The following is a 25,911-nucleotide window of genomic DNA, read 5'->3' on the forward strand; positions in this document are numbered from 1 at the left end:
GCTGCTTCCTCAGGGCATCTTTTTCTGTTCACATTGCGAATACAAAAAAGGCGCCGCTCTCGTTATACAAGCCGGCCGCAACACAATAAAGTGCAGAGGTCAGGACGTGCGGACATACATTACTTCTCAGCTGCAGGGAACAAATAGAAAGCTTAGTCCTGAAGGAGAGAATATATTCATGCTTGAATGAAATTGAGGAAAATATTTTCTCCAGAAAGTCAACAAAAAATATTTACATGTCATTAAATAGCTGCTAAATTTTTAAGCATGTACGACAACTAGACAGTCTGTCGGTTGGTCTGTCGGTCTTCCGTTTGGGTCAGTTGGTCTGTCGGTCTTCCGTTTGGGTCAGTTGGTCTGCCGGTCTGTCAGTCCCTCTTTGGTGCCCCCAGAACACAGAAACCAAACCTCAGCCGCAATGGGTGCTAGTTCGGCGCAGGGCTTTAAAGTCACAAAAATAGGTTTTCACTGTTGCCTGGGTTTTCCAGTTAAGATAGACGATTATCCCCAGTTGAGGTCAATGCTAATGACTCCACGATAAGAAAGACACTGGCGAAAAATGGTATCCACGAGACAGTTAGCAGACGAAAACCACTGCACCTCACATTTGCCAAAAAAGCAGATTGATTATCTTCAAGACCTTTGGAGAGGCATTCTGTAGACTGATGAGTCAAAACCTTCGGAAGGTGTACAGCCCAGCGTAAAAATGACACAGCATTTTACAGAAAGAACATGATGCCAACAGTAATACAGGTATATGGTGGCGGCAGTGTGTGGTGGCAGGTCTGGGGCTGTTTTTTTTTTACCTCAGGACCGGGATAGCTTTCTGTGGATGACAGAAAAATTTATTCTGGTGTTTACTGGAAGATCCGAAAGAAAACATCTGGCCATCGGTTTGTAACCTTAAATTCAAGTGGTCTTGAAACATGGAGCAAGACAACGATCCAAAACACACCAGCAAGTCCACCTCTGAATGGCTTGAAACATAAAAAAATGAAGGTTGTCGAGTGGCTAAGTAAATGTATGCATTTAAATCTAATTGATATTCTGTGGTGTGACCTTAAACGGGCAATTCATGCTAGAAAACACTCCACTAAGACAGATTTGGGAAAAAAAAGTTGCAAAGTAGAGTGGGCCAAAATTTCTCCATAGCATTAGACTCATTATCAATTATCGTAAACATTTAATATCTGTTTTGCTGCCAAATGTGGTCAAGCTTGCATTTAGGTTCAGGGGGCAATTTTCACATAGAGCCAAATAGGTTTTGATTATTTTGCGCGTTAAAAAACAAATCAACATTGCAAAACGGCATTGTGTATTTCCATTGGTTTTCATTGTATGAAATTAAAATTGGTTTTATACTGTATATGAACCCTTTGTGAGTGACCAAATGCAAAAAACACAGAAATCAAGAAGATACACTTTTTTCACAGCACAACAGATATATTTATATATATATATATATATATATATATATATATATATATATATATACAGACAGACAGACAGACAGACAGACAGACAGACAGAGAGCAGTGTGTTATAGTGATAGTAGGCTAGCCAAGGTAGATTAATACCTGGGATGCTAAAAAAGCTAGCTTTCTTACCCAATTACTGCATTCAAGGGCGATAATGAGGCACTCTACCAGAATTTCTAAAAGCTTTTAAAATTATTTATTCTTCATGCTTTAGTTTTCTCAACAAAATAATATCCTATTCACTTTAATCATACATCAGAGAAGGAAATGAAAAAAAAAGAAACGCGTTTTGTTCATCACCAAAGAAATTGAGTCTATTGTAGGCTTATCCATTCTCTTTTTATGCGTCGACCGTCTACACTCTACACACAATTTTATCGATGTTATGTTTGATGTCTTTACTGAGATCAAGGGGCGAGGTTAAGTGATTACAATGATTTTAGATGACAAGAAATAACATCAGAAGAAATAGCTTTAAAGACGGAATAAAATTGATTTGTACCAGTCAGGATAATGCTCTTCATTGTTTTTAAATCCATGTCATTGTACCTAAATATGAGACAATCTTCGTTAGAATTAAAAAGATGTAGTTCAAGGGTCATCAACCTTTTTAACCTTAGAGCAACTTTTTCTGAGAGCTTCTTCAGTATGCATTTATAAATAACTTATAATTTTATAACTGTGCTGTTAGTATTTTATTTGTATGTTATTACTATGTTATCACCAGGTTGTAGTCATTAGAAGTAGAGTTAAAATAGGGTCATTATCATGCTAGTTCGAAATCAAATTTCCTAGAAAATCACAATGGCCCTTTAGTGGTGAGCAACATTTTTAAAGCTGAGAGCTAATTTTTTCAGGAGTTACTTCAATTTGATGTATGTTTCTTAAACTACAACTTATATTATTACAATATTGTTCCTATGTTACTACTCTGTTATTGGTTAGTTGGTTAGTTTGTTGGTTGGTTGGATCCCTCAACAACTTGGGTTGTCTGGGCACCGTTTCTTCTGGTTTGTCTTGGGCAAGTACAGCCGAGTGGCGTCCATCCCTCTCCAGGACAGGTTGTAATTATTAGAACATTGAATATTGACTGATTTAATTATGCTCCTATTGGGATTTTATAGTTATTATTAATGTGTATATTGGGTTACCAAATGGCTATTGGGTTTCTATCTATATTTATTCTGAAAATGTATGTTTTTTTTTTTTTGTGAAATAATGACTTGATGCTCCAAACGAAGTTTCGTTGTTCTTTCACAATACATTTTCTGAACTTCGAACTTTTAGAAGTAGGGTTATACTTCCTACTGATGTCTGTGCAGTTTCCATCCATCCATTCCATCCATTATCTGCACCGCTTATCCTCAGTAGGGTTACGAAAGTGCTGGAGCCCATCCCAGCTATTTTCAGGCAGTGGGCAGGGGACACCCTGAACCGGTTGCCACCCAGTCGCAGGGCACACAGAGACTGTCATGATTACTGATGCGGGGCACCTGTGTCTGCTTCGTTGGAGCCAACAGCCGTGGACGCTGATTGGCTGCTTCCTCTTTTTAATCCCCCGCCTTCCTGATAACACTCGTCGGATCGTTTTGTGAACCTACGCTACTCGCTAGGCAAACTTTTGTGACTCCTGACTCTATCCTGCCCTGTTCTCTGTCTGATTCATGTTGCCGATGTTTTTCTGGACCCGTTTATGTGTTTGCTCCTCCGCCCCGGCCATCGACCTGTTTTTATCGCTGTCAACGACTACCCCCGCTCAACACTATTTTTGTAGCATTGTGCAGTATTTCTGCAGGAGGACTTTTGTAGCATTTCCACAGGAGCTTTTTTGTAGAAGTTTCTGTAGTATTTTTGTGGTATTTCCATTGTAGATTTTATTTAGTATATCAAGAGTATTTTGTAGTATTACTGTAGTGTTCTTTTATTACTATTTCTTAATTATTTTTTAATTTTAGCGTAGTTGTATCTTTATAGCATTTCTGTTGTAATATATTCGTAGTAGTTTCAATTTATTATTTTAATACTGTATTATTATTTTTGTAGTACTATCGAGGTATTTCTTGTTTATAACTTGCATATGGTCCCTATTTTGAGCACTGACTTTGATATTTTGTTTTGTAGTATTAAAGGAGTTGTACGTTTGAGTTTTTTGTAATATTTCTACAGCCTGTTTTTTTAATATTGTAGTAATATCTGTTGTATTGTTATAATAGTACTCTAGTTTTATTTTTCCGTTTTTTTCTCTAGTATTCCTGTAGTATTTCCATAATATATCTTTGTTGTGTATATGTAGTACTTTTATCGTATTATTAGTTGTATTTTTGTATTTCTGTCATAATCATCCCGTAGTCTAATTTTAGTATTACTGTAGTATTATTTGTAGTATTTCTGTAGATGTATTTTGAAGTATTTCCAAAGTTGTATTACTTTAGTAGTTTCGTAGTATTACTGGAGTGGTATTTTTACAGTATTTCTGTTGTAATATTTGTGCAGTAGTGTTTTTACATTATAATAGTACCGTAGTCGCTTTTTGTACTATTTATGTTTTTAGTACTTTATTTAATGTTATATGTATTGTTATTATATTTTCACAATTTCCCTTTGGCAGGCCGATTGAAAAAAACTGAAGGGCCGTACGTGGCCCGTAGCTTGCCCAACACTGGTTTACTGCGGTACTAAAGAATTAATAATACCGTTAATTAAAAAAAGTCGTGCAGGCTACGTGTGCGCATGCGTAGCAGGACTGGTGTGGCGTCGGTCAGTGAGAGCAGCATCTGTTGGAACAAGTGCTGCCTCCGCCGCCGCCACCGCCGAGATTCGACATGGCAGTGGCGGCTGTGGTTTGGTTCGAACGCTCGAAAAGGATGATTAGCCCGGAACTGACTCGAAAAAGCGAACATTTCTTGCCTCCAAAGCTGTCCTAGAACGGAAAGCGGTCCGTTCCTCCCCGCCCCTTCACCCTTAATCTACGTTTGTTCATGGTGGATCTGTGGCCAAAATACAAGGTAAGATAATTTAGGGGTTGGTGAGTTATTTATTTCCCTCATTAAAAAAACCCCAACAATATTACTTTCATTATTATACTTGAGTGTTTTTGATTCGATTCAAAACGACCACTTTCAGTAAAATAACTTACACGCGAAAGTGAGATTTACGAGTGGGCGTGAACGCAACGCAAATTTCCCTTTTCAAACACCGTTCTCAAGTTGGCACCAGTTGATATTAAAAAAATAATTAATAATCGTATTTTTTTCCTGTCCACTTCGAACGAGAAAATGTCTACATATTTCATTCATCTTGCTCCCTTGTATCTTTTCCAGTGCGACATGATCAGCAGCAGTAGCAACAGCAATAGCGTCTATGGTAAGCTTAATATGCTTTTCTTCCCTCGTCACATTTGTAAGACATCTTCGTTATTATTATGTAAACACAGATCAAAATAGAAAAGTATGTATATATATGGTAAAACTTTCATGTAATGGGATCGCTACGTATTGTAGGGCCACGCATTAATTGGACGTATAATTCAAATCTGAGCAAATGAGGCAGTTCAACCTTTTGCCTCACCTATGTTTTTAGGACACTTTTTGTCAACACAACGCTGAAGTAATAATAAATCGCGGTATAAATTTTATACATTTGAATTAAGCGGTATATAAGATTCACATTCACATTCCTTCTTATTGTTTTCCGTGGCAAAATGATTACGTTTACGAAAACTGTTGTTATTCTGTAACCAAAGACCAAAATTAAACTACATTCATTTATACAAACTTAGAACTGATTTAGATTTCTAAGTTTTGTACTCTGATGCTTGAATTTGCTCTATGATTTAAAACTATACAAATAAGGAATTCACCCTTCGCCTTTTTAGGACAGTTTTGTCAACACGCTGCTCAAATTATTAACAAATCACAATATACGTTTTTACGATTAACTAAAGCGATATAGAACATTCCATCAAATTTCTTTTCAGTTGCAAAATATTTAGTTTTACAAAAGCTATTTATATTCTGTCACCATTCTCCAACCATAACAGGAAATTAATAATAAGGATATATATATATATATATATATATATATATATATATATATATATATATATATATATATTAGATAAACGCTCAAATGATCAATTATTAGCGTTATACTGTATTGTCATAGATTGGATTCAAACGTTCCCATTCCCGCTAATTTTATTTCTGTATCAAATGTATTAATTAAAAAATAAGCTATTCATTTCAAAAACATAACACTTCTCATTATTTTTGTTACATTTATGTAATATAAACACACAAATTACCAATAAAATGCACTACCTTGTTTTACATTTGACTCAAGCATTATAGCACATTCCTTCTAATTAGTTTCAGTAGCAAAATCATTATTAAAAACTTTTAATTTCAGAAACATTTACATTTATATTGACATTGTTAACTCAATGCTAAATCATTAAATATCACACTGTTATTACCAGAGTTCCTCTCACTGTGTCAATTAAATATCTTCCACATTTTGATTGTAAAACCAAAAATATAATAAATGCTGATAAAATTGAAGGTGATCAGCTGGAACAGTTGCTGCATTGAAATGGTTGTTGGATTTTTCGTGAAGTCCCATTACTTGCACTCGGTAGTGTCATTTTATCCTGAAACATATTTCCAAGAGGTAATTGTTGCAATGTTTGTATTGGAAAAGCACAGCTCTCGCCTTTTACTGCTGAAATGCCGAAGCAATCCCCTGAGTGTTGTTTGATATTGTATTTGTAATGTTTTTCTTTTATTCAGTTAATTTGTGTTTGCCAGTGGCTATAAAATGCCGTTCCTCATACTGTTGCAATATTTATATATTTAATCTTGCGCTCTCACAAGTCTGCTAAACGGCAAGTAAAATCCGACGGGAAAAGTGTTGTAGAAAAAGCTCTGCTGCGCCTGTTTTATTCCTTGAGAAGATCAGCCAAGGTGTTAACGGGACTCCCAGTGGGGCTATATAGATAAATTATGCTGACACTTTCTATCAGTCTGTAATGTTTACCATTAAAAGCTGTTTTATCATCTGTGCTTCTGCCTTCCCACGGGACCCCTGACAGATGTAAAGCAGTGCATGTGCATTATTTTGTTTTGGTTTGTACTCGCGGCCTTAAATGAAAATTCTTCTGGTCTTAGGAAAATATAAATGACTGTTAGAGAGGATACTTTCGCATCCTGTAACCTGCAAGAAGGCCAGCTTGAATGCAAATTTAGAAGTCTCTCTCGGTCTTGTAGTGATCCTCTTTATTTCCTGCTCATGTTACATTTGGCCAAAAACAAGCTGGTCTTCAGTGGAGCTTGCTTTTGTCGTCTTCATATGCTGTGCATGAACGGGTTTTGCACATCTTAAGGGTGTGACATCCTGATACCCTAGCAAGTACCAACCAGATGCATTGTTTTTATTTTATTTTTGATGCAGAAGGTTTTCACTTAAGATGCACCAAATGAAAATTTTGACCCTAAGGTAAAGGTATATCGCCTCCTGAACACAATTGCAAAGTATTGGTTGAGCCAGTGTTGTGGCTGTGAGGGAGCTCTTAACCACTAACACCAGGGATATGGATAACATTCTAAAGGCATCACGTTTAATCAATTATCACACTATTCTTAGTCACAGTACCAGAGACAAGTGTCAGAGAATGGTGAAAACCAAAAGTTGTCCTGAGAGATATAGATAAACACAAAAAAGCAAGACGAAGGAAACAATTTTATTATGTATTTGAGAATTGGATTTTGAATGACATTATACAATTACATTGTAAATTTTGTGTTAGCATTGTGTTTATAGTTTTCGTTGACAATTAGTGATTTTAATCATGGCTACACATATTGAACATTTGTCACTTACAATGCTTAATTTGTGATGAGAAAAAGTGAAACTTTTTTTGGTCAAAAATTAGGTGTGTGGTTACACTCGAGTGTGCGTTTCACACAAATAGATATAGTACGTGTTTACAAATTGTAACTGCTCAACTGCATATAGTAAGTCTGGTTTTGTTATGTAAACACACATCCAGCTGGGGGCTGAAAAACTTTGAAGCAGAGGGGCACACAAACTTTTGAAAAAATGAATAAAAAATAAATAAGCAGCTGCCTCGTGCACAAACTCGCCCCCAAGTAAAGCCAGCTTCGAATAGCTCGCTTCACTTTAACCATGACGTCATCACAACCTCGTTCTTTCGGAAGCCTTTTTTTTCCTGAAATTTATTTTCGGTGCCTCCCAAAATTAGATTTAACAAAAAAATAGTAACAAAAATAAAATTATAATATGCAGGAACTTCTGATTCTTAGAATATCTGTAGAACGTAGGAAAGTTGTTTTGTTTTTGTGTTGTTTAACGGGAACTAATGTGATGAATTGACATAAGGAAAATTGACTTGGTTTGTGACTTGGTTCATGTTTCCGTAGTATAAGTTTTTCTCCCGGAGGCCAAGCAAGAGTGCAGATTTGTAACCGCAAGACGGAGACATGCACAAGCCCGTCCTCTTGCACCCTTCTCCCCTATATGATGCATTAATCATGAGCAAGGAGGAGGATTCACGCATGGTATTGACTTTTGAGTAGGTGTATGCTTGTCCACTTGCCACAGTGTTATAGCAGAGGTCACAAGAGCTGCAAGAGTTGCAGCTATAAGATTGTTTTTCAATGTTAACAGCCAAAGCTTTTCGAATAATTACATTCTCTAAACTCTTGATCTGCCTTAAATTGATATTTACCAGGCATAAAAGAGAATCTTGTTTATTACAAAATGTCCACAATACAGTATTTCCACTTCAGATTTCGGCAAGAATCTGTAATGCATGAATATAATATTACAAAATACCCATTCAAATTGTGTTTTAATTGAGGCAATCAATTGTTTGTTTGGAAAAATGCCCACTTAGAATTAGAATTGTCTTTATTGTCATTGATTACAACATCGTGTACATTCGTTACAATGAGATTAGATGTGGTACTCTACGATAAACATGTAACAAAAGAGTTTAAAGAAGAAAATGATATAAAAAAAAATAGATTGGCGAATTTTCAAGTTAGTGCTTGCTTAAGTTGTAAATGTGAAAATAGTTCGACGAGATTTAAGGATCAAGTATAAGATAACTATAAATGTTTCCATACATAGCCAAGAAATCCTTTCTCACCGTTTTGTGTGCTTGTTCAGGGCAATTATGGCTCTTGGGAAGACACAGCCTGTTTGTCTTTTGTTTTAAAGAGTCTGTAGTTTGATGCCTCAAAGCACTCTGGACTTAATAAAAAGACAAATAGTCAATGCAAATTCCAGCTTACTCACAAAAACCCTCATGTGTATTGGTTGATTTCTCAAGGACATTTTCAATTTCATTTTCTGCCCATATGGAGAAAATCCCCACAGTTGTGTTCATCAATATATAGTGTAAGTCTATGCTTCTGGCAAACTCTGTACAAGCACACAGACAGGACACTGCCAGGAAGCACACTTTTTGACCGAGGAGCAAACAAGCGTTACATGAATGAAATGATTTTTTTAAATGTCAAAGGTTAGATACAGAAATCTGACATCACTCGTTCTTGCACCCCTGATCAGGTTGTTCGCAAGCAGCCTGTACGCGGGGTTATTCCTTTGTCTATCAACATATAAATGATTTGTTTCTATTGTGCCCAAGAAACATCAGGCAGTTTTAAGTGTGAAGGCACTTGTAAAGTAACGGGGTATTTCGGCAAAGTATGCATTTATCCATAGAACCCATTACCGTAAGTTCTCGTTTACAAAGCGCACCCAAGGATAAGCTCCGTTAAAATTTCGATGCAATTTGAAGTCATGTTGGTTGTATTGACATTTTTATTTATTTAATGAAAAAAGAACATCTGGCTGCTATTTAAGTTTTTATGTACCTTTTATACGAGTTGCTGCTAAGCCCATTTTTATTTCCTGCACTTTTTTGGTCTAAGTAAAATATTAGTTATGTTAGTTGTGTTGAAATTCAAAGTTATGTACTCTACAAGGTTTCAGAGAGCTATTGAAGTTTTAGTTGAATTCCTAAAAAAAAATATTTGTTTCTTTTTGGATTTTTAAAATTTTCTTACACGATATTTTTAAGATTTCACAGTAAATGAATATCGGCTATAAATATCAGTTATTGGCCTCCTCTCAATAATCTGTATCGGTCTGAAAAACCCATATTGGTTGATCCCTAGTCATCATGGTGTTTTGTATTTAAAGCTCATGCGTTGTCAAAAAAAACAGCCCGCCTTTTCCTTGGTATCATCTCAGAAAAAATAGAATAAGTGGCAGCGTATTTAAGGCCGCAGTGTTTAAAATGTAAGGAAAAAAATAAAGTAGCGACTTGTGGTCCTAAATTAATGTTCATTAAAAAAAAAATCTGCGATGCACCACAAAATCGAATAACATTTGGGAAAAAGCTGTTTCCAAGTCATCTGTATATTTATATTAATAAAGAAATAATCCATGGTGATCAGTAGCATCTTGCTAAAGGGACTCATCTCTGTGGTCACTAACATATATTTATCCTCTTCACACCACATTCCTTAAGGCCACTCGCTTGGCTGCTCGGGAGTCCAGATGACATGCTTACTAATGCGGGCTTTGTCCTCCCAGCCTCACAAAGCACGTTTACGATCAGCCCCATTGTGGCCGCGCTCGCGTCAAATGCTCAATTCTGAGAGAAGCTTAGTATGTGCTTCCAGGGGAAGTGTCAAGTGCCCAGGCATTGAAAATGTTTAGGGGAGGGGGATGAGGAGGCTGTTTGATGACAGGGAGAGAAACTAGGTGGCCGCTGTCAAGCAAATCCATTGAGCCGTGTGAATAGCTCATTCATATTTTTCGGACAATTGCACAGATGCCATATTGTTGCCTCAAAAATGGGATTGTCGCAGCTCCTTGAATCGAGCCAGTGTGGAGATAGTCTCGCAGAGTGCACACAGGGGACGCAACGGGACAGTTGGCTTTTTAAACGTTACGGTGCATACAAGATCATTTTGATCTCGTTTTCATGTTCTCTGAATGATGTCGTGCCCTTTACCCTCATCCCTACAAATTCTGAAATGTCATTATTACAGAATAAACTCTACTCCATCGGCTTCTATTTCAAGCGAGGTTGCTGATAGTTTGCCATGGGACTCACTGGCAACAGGAATGTGAACATAACATAAAAAAGAGCCTTGGGCATTCATATTGTCAAATTTGGTCTGTTGAGAGACAATTACCTAATTACGATTTTTCAGACCTGTATTGCAATTTTGATGCGATTTTCGAATACAACACAAGTGCATTTCTGAGCTTTTTTTGTTTTTTGGTGAGAACTTAAACATAGTGACGTCCGAGTTTACTTTGAGATGATGTCCTTAGAGGCTGAAAGAATACGACTATAAAAAAATAACTATAGATCTACAAATAAAAACAGAGTTGCAGTTCAATAAATAGTCTTTATTGTCATTATACAGTACAACAAAATTGGAGGGGCTACTCCTTCAGTGAAAGAAAACGATTTAGAGAGAGGCTAGCCAGCTGCACGCTAGCGTCGACCTCCCGACTCTTCTGCACGGTCTTTGTGAAGATTAAATTACAAATGTCACAAATGTACTGGTTTTCCACAAGTAGTCGCCCGCTTCGTGGGTCATGGATCTGGTGTTGGTGACTACCCGTGTTTTGCAATGGTGGCTTAAGAGTTGTTAGCCTCGCTGTTAGCTTTCCCTTCTGATGCCACCACAGTTATTCCCGGATGCGATACAAATCCAGGCAGCACCTGGTGGTAAACACTTTTTCTTTGTGCTTTTCTTTGCACTTTTCTGACTTTCTTCAGATGTAATTAATTACTTTATTGTCGATGTAACGAGGTACTAAAGCTTTGGTATTTGTTTTGCTGCCCAGTTGCGCAAGAGCTGTTTGACTGGCATCTTACACCCCTCTATTAAAGCCGTGCAATTACGTCTTGCAAACTTTGCCTCACCTTTATTGGTTGGTGACATTAAAACCTGCTTCTGAATTGGCCGGCACTGTTAAATCCCGAAATGTGACAATTTTTGTTGGCCAAACACTCTATCACTCATATAACACACTGGAACACTGAATCCTTACAAAAAAATGCAGTGTTTTGCGATTACACTATCACACAACGTCACACCGCGATATTGATTTGATTTCAGTTAATCGTGCAGCTCCATTTCACACTATAAGGCGCACAAGATTTTAAGCCTTTTGTGATGCATTTTTTATATATACATAGCTGCCCTACTTACCAACGAGGTTCCGGATGATTCTTTGTAAGTTGAATTTGTTTGTAAATTGCTTCAGTGCTATATTTTGTATGTTTAAGGTTTATATAAGTATGTTTAAGACTTGTATAACTAACCTGTATGGTTTTGTACTAAAAAATAAACATTTAATGAAATGATATGCTCCTTAAAGATAAATAAAGTTGAGCTTAACTTACTTTTGGAAGATGCGCTTCAAAAGGTCTTCCCCCGATGTAAAAAGTGGTCGAAAAAAAGCGTCCCGACCCTTTTCTCAACCGCATCAAACTTTTTTATTCCACTTTCATTTCAAAAGAAACGACTTGCCTCTTTTTTACACTTTACACCAATCATATGGAATGGATTCATGAGAAATTAAACAATAATAACGTCAAAGTTCTGAGCGTGTTGGAGATTCAGTACACGTAGCACTTTATGTGTATACACGAACTAGGAAGTAGAAGTCGGATTTCTTCTTTGGAGTGGATGCTGTGTGATCTCTCACAGCGCCACCACACGCCAGTAGCGGCAGAAAGAAGCACTACAGTAATATTTTGTCCTCGGAAAAAAGTGCATTCAATACAAAATTTAACAGCGATGTCCTGATATTTTTTGACATCCCGAAAAAAATGTTTATGTCTACCGTTTTACGTAAGTCGAATGGTCGTAAGTAGGGGAGCATCTCTATGGCACATTGAACTAATAAGGAGCATGGAATTAAATCTACAGTAAGAGATAGGGTTGCATACAAATAAAAAATAGATTTACATTAAAATAATTTTATGAACATGACATCAGGTTTTACCACTCAAATTAATTTAAGCTACAAACAATTAACATGTTTACCACAAGAATGCACTCGAAGACCACTCCATATGTTCCTCAAAGAACACTTACCATATGCATTAACATTTATAAACAATTCTAACAAGAGTACGTCAATTTGTCCAAAACATGACCATAAAAAAAATCATTATTCAAGTAATCACAATATGTTTCATACTTATAGGGAATTATTCTACAAATCAACAACAAAATAGTATTTGCAATAAGCTTTTTGAAAAATGGCGTCCTAGCTAACGTCCATGTTGGGCTCCTCTTTTGTTTCCTTTTAGAAACAAGGAATTAACATGTTAATTAACACAAGGACACTCAAAAACACTCTGTATGATTCTCAAAGGCAGAACAGTTACTATATGCCGTATTATTTAATTTTAATAATGTATTTCCTATTTTTGTCAGTGTAGCTTCTGGTATATAGGGCTCCCTGGAATGTGAGCCACCCTTTAAAATTTCTGGCCAAATTTGGGTCTTTAGGTGCGGCTCATAGTCCAGAAAATATGGTACCTTCATACGAGTAGTTAAGAAACTGCAAAAATCAAGGGAATACTGTCTGAGATTCTTTGCAAGTGCATACTTGTGAAGTTGATCTGAGAAAATTGGATAATTAAGGGAGAAAAGCTTGATTTGTGTTTGCAACCCAACTTTTGATATGGTGGGAATTTATGTAGCATTAGAATTCAAATTTAGAATTTCAACAATTACCTAGCCAGCACATTTGATTTTTTAATTCAAATTATTACAGACACTTTAATATTTTCCCATAAAAACATAAATGACTACTTATTTATACTAGAAGTAGATATGTGTTGAGTATTGTGATCACTCAGGACTGTGCACCATTGTCTATTCATTGTAATTGTTAGCATGTCTATGGTGATCTCCTTTGTATGTTAGCATTAAGTAAGCATGGAAATCCCAAGGGCAAAAATGATTCATGGTTATCTATACAAGACATTGAAGAGCTATGTTTTCATTTTGATGTTTGCCAATCAAGGAACAAAGTAAAAAGTTTTTTAATGATTGTTTTTTACTGTATTGTTTCTGTTAGAAGAACGGACAATCAGCATTATGCAAAATAAAAATAATCATATAACTATCAACAATGACCTTTTATTCTCCAGTTGATGGCATAGTCAAATTTTAACAAGGGGGTAAAGGGAACCTAAGCAGGATCTCCTCATTTAACCTTCTAAACATAAATTACGACCATGAGATAGAATAATTTTCCTTAAACATTTTCTTCATAACGAGATGGTTTTCTATGGTCTAGTGACAAGAATTCCGACACATACCTCTTCACCTGTTAAGAGCATCAATAGAAGTACAGCCAAAATCCCTTTTGATGTGTTTATTACATATTAGCCCAGCTAGCTAGCACCTTCAATGGTAAATGCACCAGCAAGGTCCAACTGCTGATTGTCCTTCTCTAGAGATCAGGTTGCAGCGCAGAGGCTGATCAATACCATTTGTTCACTACACTGCAGGCCCAGGAATCCATTAAATTGTGCCTTTTATTGAGTAATTAAACGGCTATTAGTGTCCCGTGCAGCCAAACAATAAATGCGATCAGCCTCTTAACAGGGAAAATAATCCAGATGGTTTAAATTTACAGCATGCGAGGATACTTTGCTAAATTCTGAAGAAGGATTATGGAAACCGAGAAGTTCCGAGTACATATTTCTTTTACCCAGCAGCCTTAACAATGATGCAGCCATTTTTTTATAAGGATTTACTTTCTTATTTTTGCTTCTTTTTAACTCACACAAAAAATGGCTTGTTACTCGTGAATCATTTGCTGAACCTTTTGTTAAAGCGTCAACTTTTCCTGTTCACCTGAAATATTTTTACGTATTTTGTATTCATTCGTATAACAGGGTTCCTGGGGATCCTTGAAAAGTATTAAAATGCATTGAGTTCATTATTCTAAAACCAAGGCCTTAATGTGTACAAGGCACCATGTATTGTGCGCAAGAACTATTTTTGTTTTGCCTGTTTCAATTTTGTGGGTTTTTTTGTTTACCTGGTCTTAAAGTTGATTTCAAATAGCATTAAAAACATTCTTAAAAGTCTTGAATTGAACCTGCCTTAATCTGTAGGAACCCTGTATAGAGCACAATTTTGTATCACGCGCACCCCTAATCTTTTTCATACATATGGGTATGAAATGTTTGTTTACTTTTGGGTAGCTCACATGCTAAGCATTGGGAGTGACAAACATTGCTGATTACGTGTGCCCATAATAAAAATTATTTAGCGAAATCGTAAACTATGAAGAACACTATGTTGGTTGGTTGGATCCCTTAACCATTAGGGTTGTAGGGGCCACCATTCCCTGTGGTGTGTCTTGGGCAAGTACAGCCTGGTATACCAACATGAAATTTACAATCTATTTATTTAATGTCCTTCAATATCTGATTAATCATCAGATACACCAAAGAGTTGGTGTATCTGCTCATGCTTTTTTTACGTTTTTGTCTTTCAGAACGACTTTGTGTTTTCTCCATTCTCTAACATTTGTCTTTGGTACTGTTGCATCCAATTTTTTGCGACTGTGGTCAATGACTGATCAATCATTGCACAAATACAACAATGTACTTCTGTACAAAAAACAAACTTGAAGTTCTCTTTTTAGGGTGACAAAAATATGAGCCATATACTTGAAAAAATTCAGTAATTGCACAATAGTTGACACGCACCCTCATCATACATAAATCGCGTCATGTCAATTAAAAAATGGCACCGGCAGGGATTCTTGGTGAACGTAAAAATGAAAACGCAAATATCAAATTCAGACTCAAGAATTAAGTTACCGTATTTAAAATATTGACCACTTTTGGACTGGAGCGCATCGGCACTTTTCTGCAACAGGCGGGAACTAATTATTTTAGAATTATGTATATGATGTCGGCTGACACATAATTAATTGATTAGCTGTTTTGCTAAGCACATCAGTTGTTAAACAGATTAATTTAAGAGCTTGAAGTCTGGACATGACAAAATGGAGCCCACTTAAAATCCAATTTATGTAATCTGTACAAAGTAAATGTTTATTGTTTTATTAATAACTGTAAATAACTCCTAGTTCATTAGGATTATCAAAGCTCGGCCAGCTTTGCAGTCTAAAATTCAATCTTGTAATCCTTTCTTGTTGAATTGTTTTAGCACGGATTTACACTGATCAATTAATACCTTTTTCCCTGGAATTTTTTGATTCATCTGTTCCATTACCAATTGCGGAGTTGTGATCCATTTTAACCGCAATAAACGGAGGATTTTTTTTGTGTTATGCTATTTTGTATATAAAATATATATAATCACTTTGTCACGAGATCGGACCAGAACGGAGGCAGGAGGCAGGAAGGGAGAACTCATTTGTGTTGACGATCAGAACTTTTTTTTAGCAAAATAAAAGTCGTTCAACTCTCAAGGACAAAACAAAACAAAAACAGGCTTACAGGCAAACAGGAACTTAGTCTAGGAATACTAACAAATAAAGCTTTTACTCAAAACGTGCAAACACAGGTTTCCTCTGACTCAAACAAAACAGGACAGAGCAAAACAGAACAGAAAATGTAGACAGAAAATGCAATGAGCCAGCACCTGCAAAACCCAAAACCCCCCTTAAGAAGCAAACGCGCAAATTAGGCGATCTGCTTCAGCTGGTGCCCAGGGGGCGGGGCCAGTCGGTCGCCATGGCGACCATGCTGGACACAACAGAGCCCCCCCTTTAAGGGACAGCTCCTGAAGTCCCAAAAAGAAAAATTATTACCTCGCACCCCGGAATAGTTCGACGCTCTCGATTGGGGCAACCCCGCTTCCTCCTCCGAAGACGCAGGAACGGGGAGAGGCAGGCGCCATCGGCGTCGGACGGATCGGACTCGGCACTCGGCAGGGGGGGGTCGGACAGGCGATCGGCAGCGGAGTCGGAATGGGTCAACGCTCTTGATTGAGGCAAGCCCGCTCCCTCCTCCGAACACGCAGGAACGGGGAGAGGCAGGCGCCATCGGCGTCGGACGACCGGACTCGGCGCTCGGCAGGCAAACAGGACAGGCGAAATCAGACGGGCCAACAGGACAGGCGAAATCAGACGGGCCAACTGGACAGGCGAAATCAGACGGGCCAACAGGACAGGCGAAATCAGACGGGCCAACAGGACAGGGGAAATCAGATGGGCAAACAGGACAGGCGAAATCAGACGGGCAAACAAGACAGGCGAAATCAGACGGGCAAACAGGACAGGCGAAATCAGACGGGCAAACAGGACACGCGAAATCAGACGGGCAAACAGGACAGGCGAAATCAGACAGGCAAACAGGACAGGCGAAATCAGACGGGCAGGCAGGGGAGTCGGACTGGCAGGCAGGGGAGTCGAACAGGCAGGCAGGAGAGTCGAACAGGCAGACAGGGGAGTCGAACAGGCAGGCAGGGGAGTCGAACAGGCAGGCAGGGGAGTTGGAGAGGATCGTCCGCTGAGTTCATTTCTTGGCTGGTTCATTCTGTCACAAGATCGGACCAGAACGGAGGCAGGAGGCAGGAAGGGAGAACTCATTTGTGTTGACGATCAGATCTTTTATTTAGCAAAATAAAAGTCGTCCAACTCTCAAGGACAAAACAAAACAAAAACAGGCTTACAGGCAAACAGGAACTTAGACTAGGAATACTAACAAAACAAGCTTTTACTCAAAACGTGCAAACATAGGTTTCCTCTGACTCAAACAAAACAGGACAGAGAGAAACAGAACAGAAAATGTAGACAGAAAATGCAATGAGCCAGCACCCTCAAAACCCAAAACCCCCCTTAAGAAGCAAACGTGCAAATTAGGCGATCTGCTTCAGCTGGTGCCCAGGGGGCGGGGCCAGCCGGTCGCCACGGCGACCATGCTGGACACGACACACTTGTTTTAAGAGGAGTCGGCGAAACGAACTCGCGAGCCGACTTCACCTGCCCGGTGTTTTTATGCCTCTGCGGCCCGGTCACAGCTTACAGAGGTACAGCTTCCCACTCCACTGTAAAAGAAGCACCGCCCAGGGCGAATTGCTACGGAAAAAAAGATGACCAGCCTCACCAGTTCTCACCAATGAGCGACGCCTATACACACACTGCCTCGGTTCAATGGCCACTTGTAACTCCCACGTTTAATCCAAAACAGCCCCCAAATAGAATGCCCGGCAATGCCAGTCCATCTTTATCAATTTTTGTTGGTATTTATTAGGGGTGTCTGGACGCAAAACATAGCTATGGACAGCTTAAATTAGATAGATTAGATTTAGTTTTAGATATTAAATGATCTACCAATGCCATGACTGCAGCAGCCGAATGAAAAAAAAAAGCTCAATATCCGGTCTTTTGTGCTTTATATTTCCTAATACATTTATGTGAGTGAGTCGCACAGCTGAAGCTTTTTGAGTTTGTGAAGTTCTAAAGTTATGTAGGAAATCTTAGCGGGGCATAACTGCAAATTCTTTCTCAATACCTTTTTCTGGCTTAAAATTTACACAAGCATAATGGTCCGAGCTTTTTGTTGCTGGGAATTCTACCTGAGCGAGGTGTTAGGAGCCGTGGTTTGTGGAAAAAGCGACTGGGAGCCACTAGGGAGGCCCAAAGAGCAGTATTACCGCATGCAGCTGCACAGCATTTTGTAGACGAAAGCAGATGTTTATCAATTTTGTTGGTATTTTTTGGGGTTGCCCTGACACGAAACCTAGCTATTTAAGATATTTCAAGAAGCCTAAAGTGCTACTGTGTAAGTTTTGATTAAAATATGTTTGGCCACATACAAACACACGCAGGCGAATCAGGATTTATACAATGGTCTAGATCAGGGATCTCCAACCTTTTTGGAGTTGAGAGCTATTTTTTGTTGCTCATTAGCTCATTAGCGCAAAGGGCACCTTGTTAGATACAAATTGGTAAATTAAAGACTTATCATGTAATTACTATGTTGTTACTATGTTATTGACAGGCTAATTATTGGAAGTAGGGAAACATAGACTGCGTAAACCACACACAAAAAAATAATTTTACTAGAAAATAAAAATAAAAAAACAATACCAGTATGTGAGATACTTTCAGAAGTGATCGACAGACACCCCAAGTGTCGACAGGGGGCCCCCTGCTGCGTTGGAGACACTTGGTCTAGATACAGTAATTTCTAAGAAATCTTGATTTCTCAACCAAAATAACATTCATAAATGGTTATCACATGTAGAAATATTTTATTGTATTATTATGAATTTCGGATTTTATTTACTGTATTTTTGGATTATAAGGCGCGTTTTGTTATTTCTGGTAACTTTTTGTTTTTAGATGCCCTTATAGTCAGATAACACGATAATTAATACAAAATCTATGATGCACCGACGAATCGAAAGTTGAACTGCAAAATAGCGAGGGAATAGTGTAGAGTCAACTAAAACAAGATCAAGACCCACTATTTTTTTTCTTTAAACTATGTATACTCACCATAATATAAGTAAAAAGCAGGCCCGCTCTGTGTTCTTAACATTTTTCCTCTGGTGTCTCTTTGTGATCCAGTCTCTCTTGATGTGCACATCAAATGAATGGCGGCTTTTTTAGTGAAGGCTCAAGTCACTTTTGGTGGCTTTGTGGACAAGAATCGGGCCTTGTAAAGGGACAATAAAAGCCACATTGTCCAGTGACGAGCGTGTACAGTTTCTTTTATTTGTCCATAAATGGATTTTCATGCTCATCAAGAATGAATAACTGGCCAATGTGGAATAAGCGTCTTGTCACACAAAAGTTTGTATGGTCTATTGAGGGTGCTGCTGTATTTTCTTTTCATACAACCATTTTTTTCCAATTATGAATTACCATAGGTAATAAGTACACATTCAAAATCTATTTAATCTATTCTAGTTTAACTCAGGCATGATTGACTTTCCACCAGAAGCCTTAAAGTTTAGATTGGATTCTTTCGTCTGATTATATATTTAAAATGCTTCATTGAGTTGTGTTGTATGGAGAGTAAAACAGAAAAAAAATACACAAAGAAAATTAGTTTTCATCTGAATATTTTGTTGTGTTTAGGCCCACTAGTGCATCATCTGTGATAATTGTTGAGTACAATAAATCCTAGGAAACATGTGACCAAATTACAGCCAAGGGACCGTTTGCAGCTCTCTGACCATTTTTTAGTACATGCCCAAGACACACAACAGAAAATGGTGCCCCTCCGACCCTAGGGGTCAAAGGGTTCAACTGACCAACCAAAAACTAACCAACCAAACAACCAATCCCTCGATTATATCGGTTAATGGGGACCAGAACTGGCGTTGGTAAAATAAAGGCTCCACAGGGGTAGCTTGTGAGGGTTGTTATGTAGCTTAGCCATAGCAGTAGGTCAGCCTCGCTATTCCCTTCTCTCCCGATGTCGCCTCAGTCCCTTCCCGGACCCCTTAACAATCCACTGAGCACCTACTGGTGAACACCAATTCTTTGCGCTCTTCTGACCTTCTCCTGAGTTTGATTTGGTTGAAGAATTTATTTTCAATGTAACAATCCGCTTAAAGCTAGCTGTCGCTGTGATTCCCAGTTTGATTTGGTAGACACATTGACTTGTGCGCCCCCCTACTGTTTGACTGACAGCATACATTAGGCTAACACAATATTGCACACAGGCACTCACACCCATCCAAAACACACACACACACACACACACACACACACACACACACACACACACACACACACACACACACACACACACACACACACACACACACACACACATAAAACCTGCCCTCCTGATAGCATTCTCTGCGTGCTGTCTGCTCAGAACATAATGCACAATACGTTGATATCAATAACAATAAAGACAATTCAATTTAAATAAAAATCCGCAAAGCAGTGAACCAGTGATAACAGAAGCGCGAAATAGTGAGGGATTACTGTATTTTGAAAATAGATGGCTCTTGACAAGGTCATCAAAGTTCTGACTGGGCCACATACATACGAAGTCTGCAACAGTTGTTACCTCGGTTAGTTAGTGACTATTATAGATTATCTCCAACAGTTGGTGTCAAACCAGAAAAGGTATTTCAACCCTCGCATTCGTTTACCAACGGTAGATGTGATTACAATCGATGCTAAGACGATGACACCATGTGGATAGCTAACACCGGAGGAGAGATTTTGTATGTGCATCCAGATGCTAGGTAGCGAGGGTGTGTGGTAATGCGAGATCAGACGTAGCCTGTTAGTCGCGGCCTGGCATCTGCTGTCAGACGCTCGCTCTAACTCCGTTAAGGATGTTATTGATTGCTCATTACGGGCCCGTTCCCTGAAAGACGAGCGTCCCTTATGATCACATTAAAACCCCCCCACCATCCGACCCCCTCCTGAGATACCTTATGCTCATCAGCTCACATCAAGTTTCTCCTCAGAGATCTAATATCAAGCAGCCTGACACCCTTTTTTTCCTTTCCCTTTTTGATTTACTCCAAAATAAATCATTTTTTATTTGAAAACGCACATGGTAATTGATGTGTTTTTGGTCTCTGGTATGTAAATTAGTCAACACGAATAACACTAAAAATATAACCCCTTTCATATTTATCTGTCTGATAAGAAGTTTAATGTTTGTGATCTGTGTTTTGTTGACTGCGGTACGAACAAAGAGGCGATAAGAAGCAAGACATTTTTCAGACACTTGTCGTTGTTTCTTTTAATCAGTGGTAATAGACTAGTAACTTATAGCAATGCAAATATTAGAAAAAAAACATATTTATGTATAACAAGCATTTTTTTTTAATGTTCGGGAACGTTTGTGGTCTAGTGGTTAGGATCAGTGGTTGGCAACCACCTGGCCGTAGACCTGTACTGTGCTGTGGGTTGTTGGTTCTGATTCACACAGAAAAATATTAACCTGCCTTAGTTTTGCTCTTACTGTATTTATTCACGTATACACTCATTTTCCTATGCCCACAATAATCTCGAAGTTTGGGTACACGTTACACCGAGGTTTTACAGTAGTATATTGTTGTATTTGAGAAATAACAAATCAGTCAACTAATATTGTGACCTTATATGCTCAGCATTGCATTCAACGAAAAGGAACCCATATTGCGGCTATAAGAGCCCCAAATGGCCCGAGCCACAAGCACACCAGGAATTATTATTTTCACTCATGCCCCCGTTGTAAAGAAACATTATACGAAATAGTTCAGCCAAAACAACGTTGTACAACATGGTACTGTGAGTAAAAATAGTGTGATCATGAGATAAAATCTAAATCTTTTTCCTTTGCCATCTAGATCCTCAGTGGTATAGTGTCACACAGTGGACTGTGGCTTATTATTATTATTATTATTATTGTTGTTGTTGTTGTTGTTGTTATCCATCCATCCATCCATCATCTGCACTGCTTATCCTCAGTAGGGTCGCGGGGGTGCCAGAGCCCATCCCAGCTATCTTCGGGCAGTGGGCAGGGGACACCCTGAACTGGTTGCCAGTCAGTCGCAGGGCATATGATTATTATTATTATTATTATTATTATTGTTATTATTGTTCCTGTTATAATTGTTGTTGTTGTTGTTGAGCCGGGCCGCAAGAATATATTCATAATTGTACCGGTCAGTAGTACAAAAAAGTTTGCCTCCCACTGATATAGGTGATGTATGAAAATACATTAGATTTTATCTCCTGATCAAACTCTTTTTAATAACGGTACCAGAGAGAAATGGAGAACACTGAAAGTCGTCCTCAAAAGATATAAATATGCGTGAAAAAAACAAACAGTAGCAACAACTTTTTGGTGTACTTTGTAGATTGTAAATGTTATGTTGGTATTGTGTTCATAGTTTATGTTGTCAATAAATGATTTTAATCAGGTTTATAAAGTACAGTACATTATTTCTTTAAACAATTACTGTAAAGTAGGTTTGTTCTTTGGGTTCAATGTATCATAGAGTATTAGAGTAAATAAAGTTTTCTACTTTGCGAGTTTTGACTATTGCGGGACTTCTTTGGAACGTAATCCCCTCGAAAGTGATAACTTCATAAATATCCGTTGACAGTCTGTAAGGCAATAATCATCCACTCACGTTTACAGCACCATTGTTCATGATGTGCTTTCAACTCCCGACAACCAAAACGTGAAAGGGGGGTCGCTGAGTGACCCCCGGAATGGTTGTTTTGGATAAATCTCATCCAACACTTCTCTCCAAGTCGCCAATAGATTGCTACTTCCAGAAATGAGTCACGGCTCACCGGGCCGCCGTCGCCATACAGTGTATGATAATGGATAACCATTACAACCCACACTCCACGCACACAATATGGCATCACTTGAAATATGATGAACGCAGTACGCTTAGCGAGCACTTAATGTCCAAAAGAAGCACATTTTCCGAGATTTACAAGATGGGGGACAGTGAGGTGACGGTGCCATGAAGGTGGGGTTAAAAACGACAATGCGTCAATAATTATCTCATTTTATTTACAGCGATTAATAACTCCGGATGAGGTTATTAAGGGGCTTTCTCTATTATCCGCTTTCATCCGTTCTTTTTTTAGAAGACGCAGAATCAATCTAAATTCTTCAAGGATTAGGCTTGCGCTCATAAAATCTATTTTAATTAGCCAACACGCCGGTAAACAAAGTGGTTCCCAGGTATGGATTTGGCCATTGGTGAGAGTATTGGCAGTTTGTGCCCTCTCTCTGACTGACCCTTAGGTCACACTGAAAAAAAACAGTTATTAGCATTTTTTTTGTATGGGTTGGCAGAAGTTGGAAAGTGATTTGGAATCATTAGCGGAAGGTCATCAGTTCTGGTTGTATTGATTTTAAAAAAATGTTTTATTTCTAATTAATTTTTTCAGGTTTTACAGATATGGTTGTATTGATCAGCAGTTTTTCATAGTCTAATTTGTGTTTAAATATAAAAACTTGACGGGATAGAAAACCAAGATCCTGATGTTGACCATCTTATCTATGACTTCATTTACATGCAGGGAATAGTTTGACCAGGATCCGAAATTGGACTTTCAGAACAAACAAATAACCCTGTTTACATGGCGTTTGCAAGTATTCCGATTACTAGGGTGAAGCGAAAGCAACATCTTAATGCAATAGACTTTTTTTTTGCATTTAATTTTTTTACAACAAAGAAAGGATAATTTTATTCATGTCACTCACCAAAAACAAAGAAGTACAGTGCTTGTTTGCTCCAAAAGTGTGGTCCATTGCTCATACATTGTTTGCCTGAAACAGGGACCTACAATATATATGGGTGGCTACAACTGTGACATACACTATATGTGAACTGGAACCTTTTCACTGTGGGGCCAGAAAATAAAACTGAAGTGTCCTGTTGAAATCAACCAATACACATAAGGCTTTTTAAGAAAGTAAGCTGAAGTTTGTGTGTATCAATTGTCTCTTTACCTCAAGTTCCTTAATACTTTTGGGCATAAGAATATCGCGGATTACGGAAACGGTGCGTGCGCACAAAAAAATTGGATTACTCGAATGCTGAGTCATGCATGAATATTTGAGAACAAAGGACTTAGCCAACCAATGCAACCAGAATACTTACAGACTGACTGAGAACTTAATTGGATTTACGTGTGTGTTTACGTGGCTCTATAGAATCAGAATACTGGAAATACTCCATTTCCAATCTGAGATCCTATGACATTCAGGAGCCAAATAAGTTTTGTAGTACATGGCGCTTACATGTTCAACCATGAAGACGTATGGCACAGGGGGAAAAAAAAGAACTTAATATGGTTCAAACGCACCTTCCACCATTAGCCTTTCTTTTGCTCTTGGGACCAAAACAAAAGCAATAAGAAATGCCCTTGGTGTTTTTATAGCGTCATAATTCTAGCTTGCTTTTATTTTACTACCTGCCGGCAATGTCCACTCTCTAAAGAACCGGTTAATAATGGATTTACCAAAACAGAAAAAAAATATATGTATGATATTTACTATATATATATATATATATATATATATATATATATATATATATATATATATATATATATATATATATATATATATATATACTGTATGTGTTTATTTTCTATTCATTCGTTTTGTATACAGACATTATTCCCCCTAAAGCCTTGAAAATGCCAATTGGTGCTTTTTATTCAATTGAATGTCAAGCAAATAGATGGAGAAATGGATGTATGCACTAGTTTGTTAACATTTCATTGCTTTCAAGATGAATAGCAATACAAAAGTGTTTTAACACTGAATTCCAAAACAGATTTGATTTCAATTTGCAAGAGTAAAATTCAATCCCATCTCCAGTTTTGGGTGATTCACTTCAATTTGTCCAATATTGATCGATAGACATGTATCCATTTATTATATTCATCCTATTTACAATACAGAGAGAAAAAACATCAGATATTTCATTACTACTATTTGAACTTGAACAATAGAAATCAATAAACGCAAGTGCTATATGCATTTACTTTAAAATCACTGTGAACAGCAAATTCAAGAAAATATCAAGATTAAAAAAAATGCTCCTTTTAACAAAGCGTTTTTGATTGTATGTATTATAGAATACACATTTAGATTACAATTGACCCCCGGGAGACAACATTAACCTGTTCTGGTGGGGATCGCAAACTGAAATTGTCTTATAGCGTGGCATAGAAAACCTATGGTAATGCATAGGTAATGCATTCCAAAACTCCAGCACCTCAGGTAAAAACATTAAAATAAAGAAATAGTTAATAGAACCTACTAATCTGTTATACACGTGTATATGATTAAACAAGGGCAGCATGGTGGCGCAGTGGTTAGCGCGTGTGCGGCACAGTTCTGAGGTCATGAAATCAAACCTCCCGTGTGGAGTTTGCATGTTCTCCCCGTGCTTATGTGGGTTTCCTCCGGGCACTCCGGTTTCCTCCTACATTCCAAAAACATGCATGTCAGGTTAATTTGTCCGTTGATGTGAATGAATGAGTGAGTTGTCTGTCCCTGTGTGCCCTTTGACTGGCTGGCAACCAGTTCAGGGTGTCCCCTGCCCACTGCCCGAAGATAGGGATGGGCTCCAGCACCCCCGCGAACCACTGAATGAATGATTAAACAATCTTATTAAAAAACATACATGTAAAGAAAAATAACACTCTATCGACCTTTGTTGTGATGTGAATTGACCTGGAAAAGTGTAGTTAGTCAGTGGATGCAGAGGGGAAAGGAGAAGACGGATTTTCATGTCTTTAGAAAACGTTGTTGCTTGAATCTCATCATTATTTTAAATAATGGTCACGATTGTAAATTTTTTACAGCCATATTCCTCAATAGGGGTAATGATTTGTGTGGCTCCTTGGTATTTCTTGATAATCGCAA

At 38.0% G+C, this 25,911-nt stretch overlaps 1 protein-coding gene across 1 annotated transcript in view; it reads left to right on the forward strand.

Annotated features, from left to right (window-relative positions):
• The first annotated feature begins 4,236 nt into the window (after positions 1-4,236).
• Positions 4,237-25,911, forward strand: part of LOC148369612 (fidgetin-like) — a 42,068-nt gene continuing 20,393 nt past the window's right edge. Inside the window, exons 1-2 of the mRNA XM_088331708.1 lie at positions 4,237-4,483; positions 4,799-4,841. Coding sequence (XP_088187834.1) covers positions 4,457-4,483; positions 4,799-4,841 — 70 coding nt within the window. The 5' untranslated portion in view covers positions 4,237-4,456. The remainder of the gene's footprint in view (positions 4,484-4,798; positions 4,842-25,911) is intronic.

This window comes from Urocampus carinirostris, chromosome 3, assembly GCF_059441175.1.
Source record: "Urocampus carinirostris isolate Australia breed hairy pipefish chromosome 3, RoL_Ucar_1.0, whole genome shotgun sequence".
In the NCBI taxonomy this organism is placed as follows: Eukaryota; Metazoa; Chordata; class Actinopteri; order Syngnathiformes; family Syngnathidae; genus Urocampus; species Urocampus carinirostris.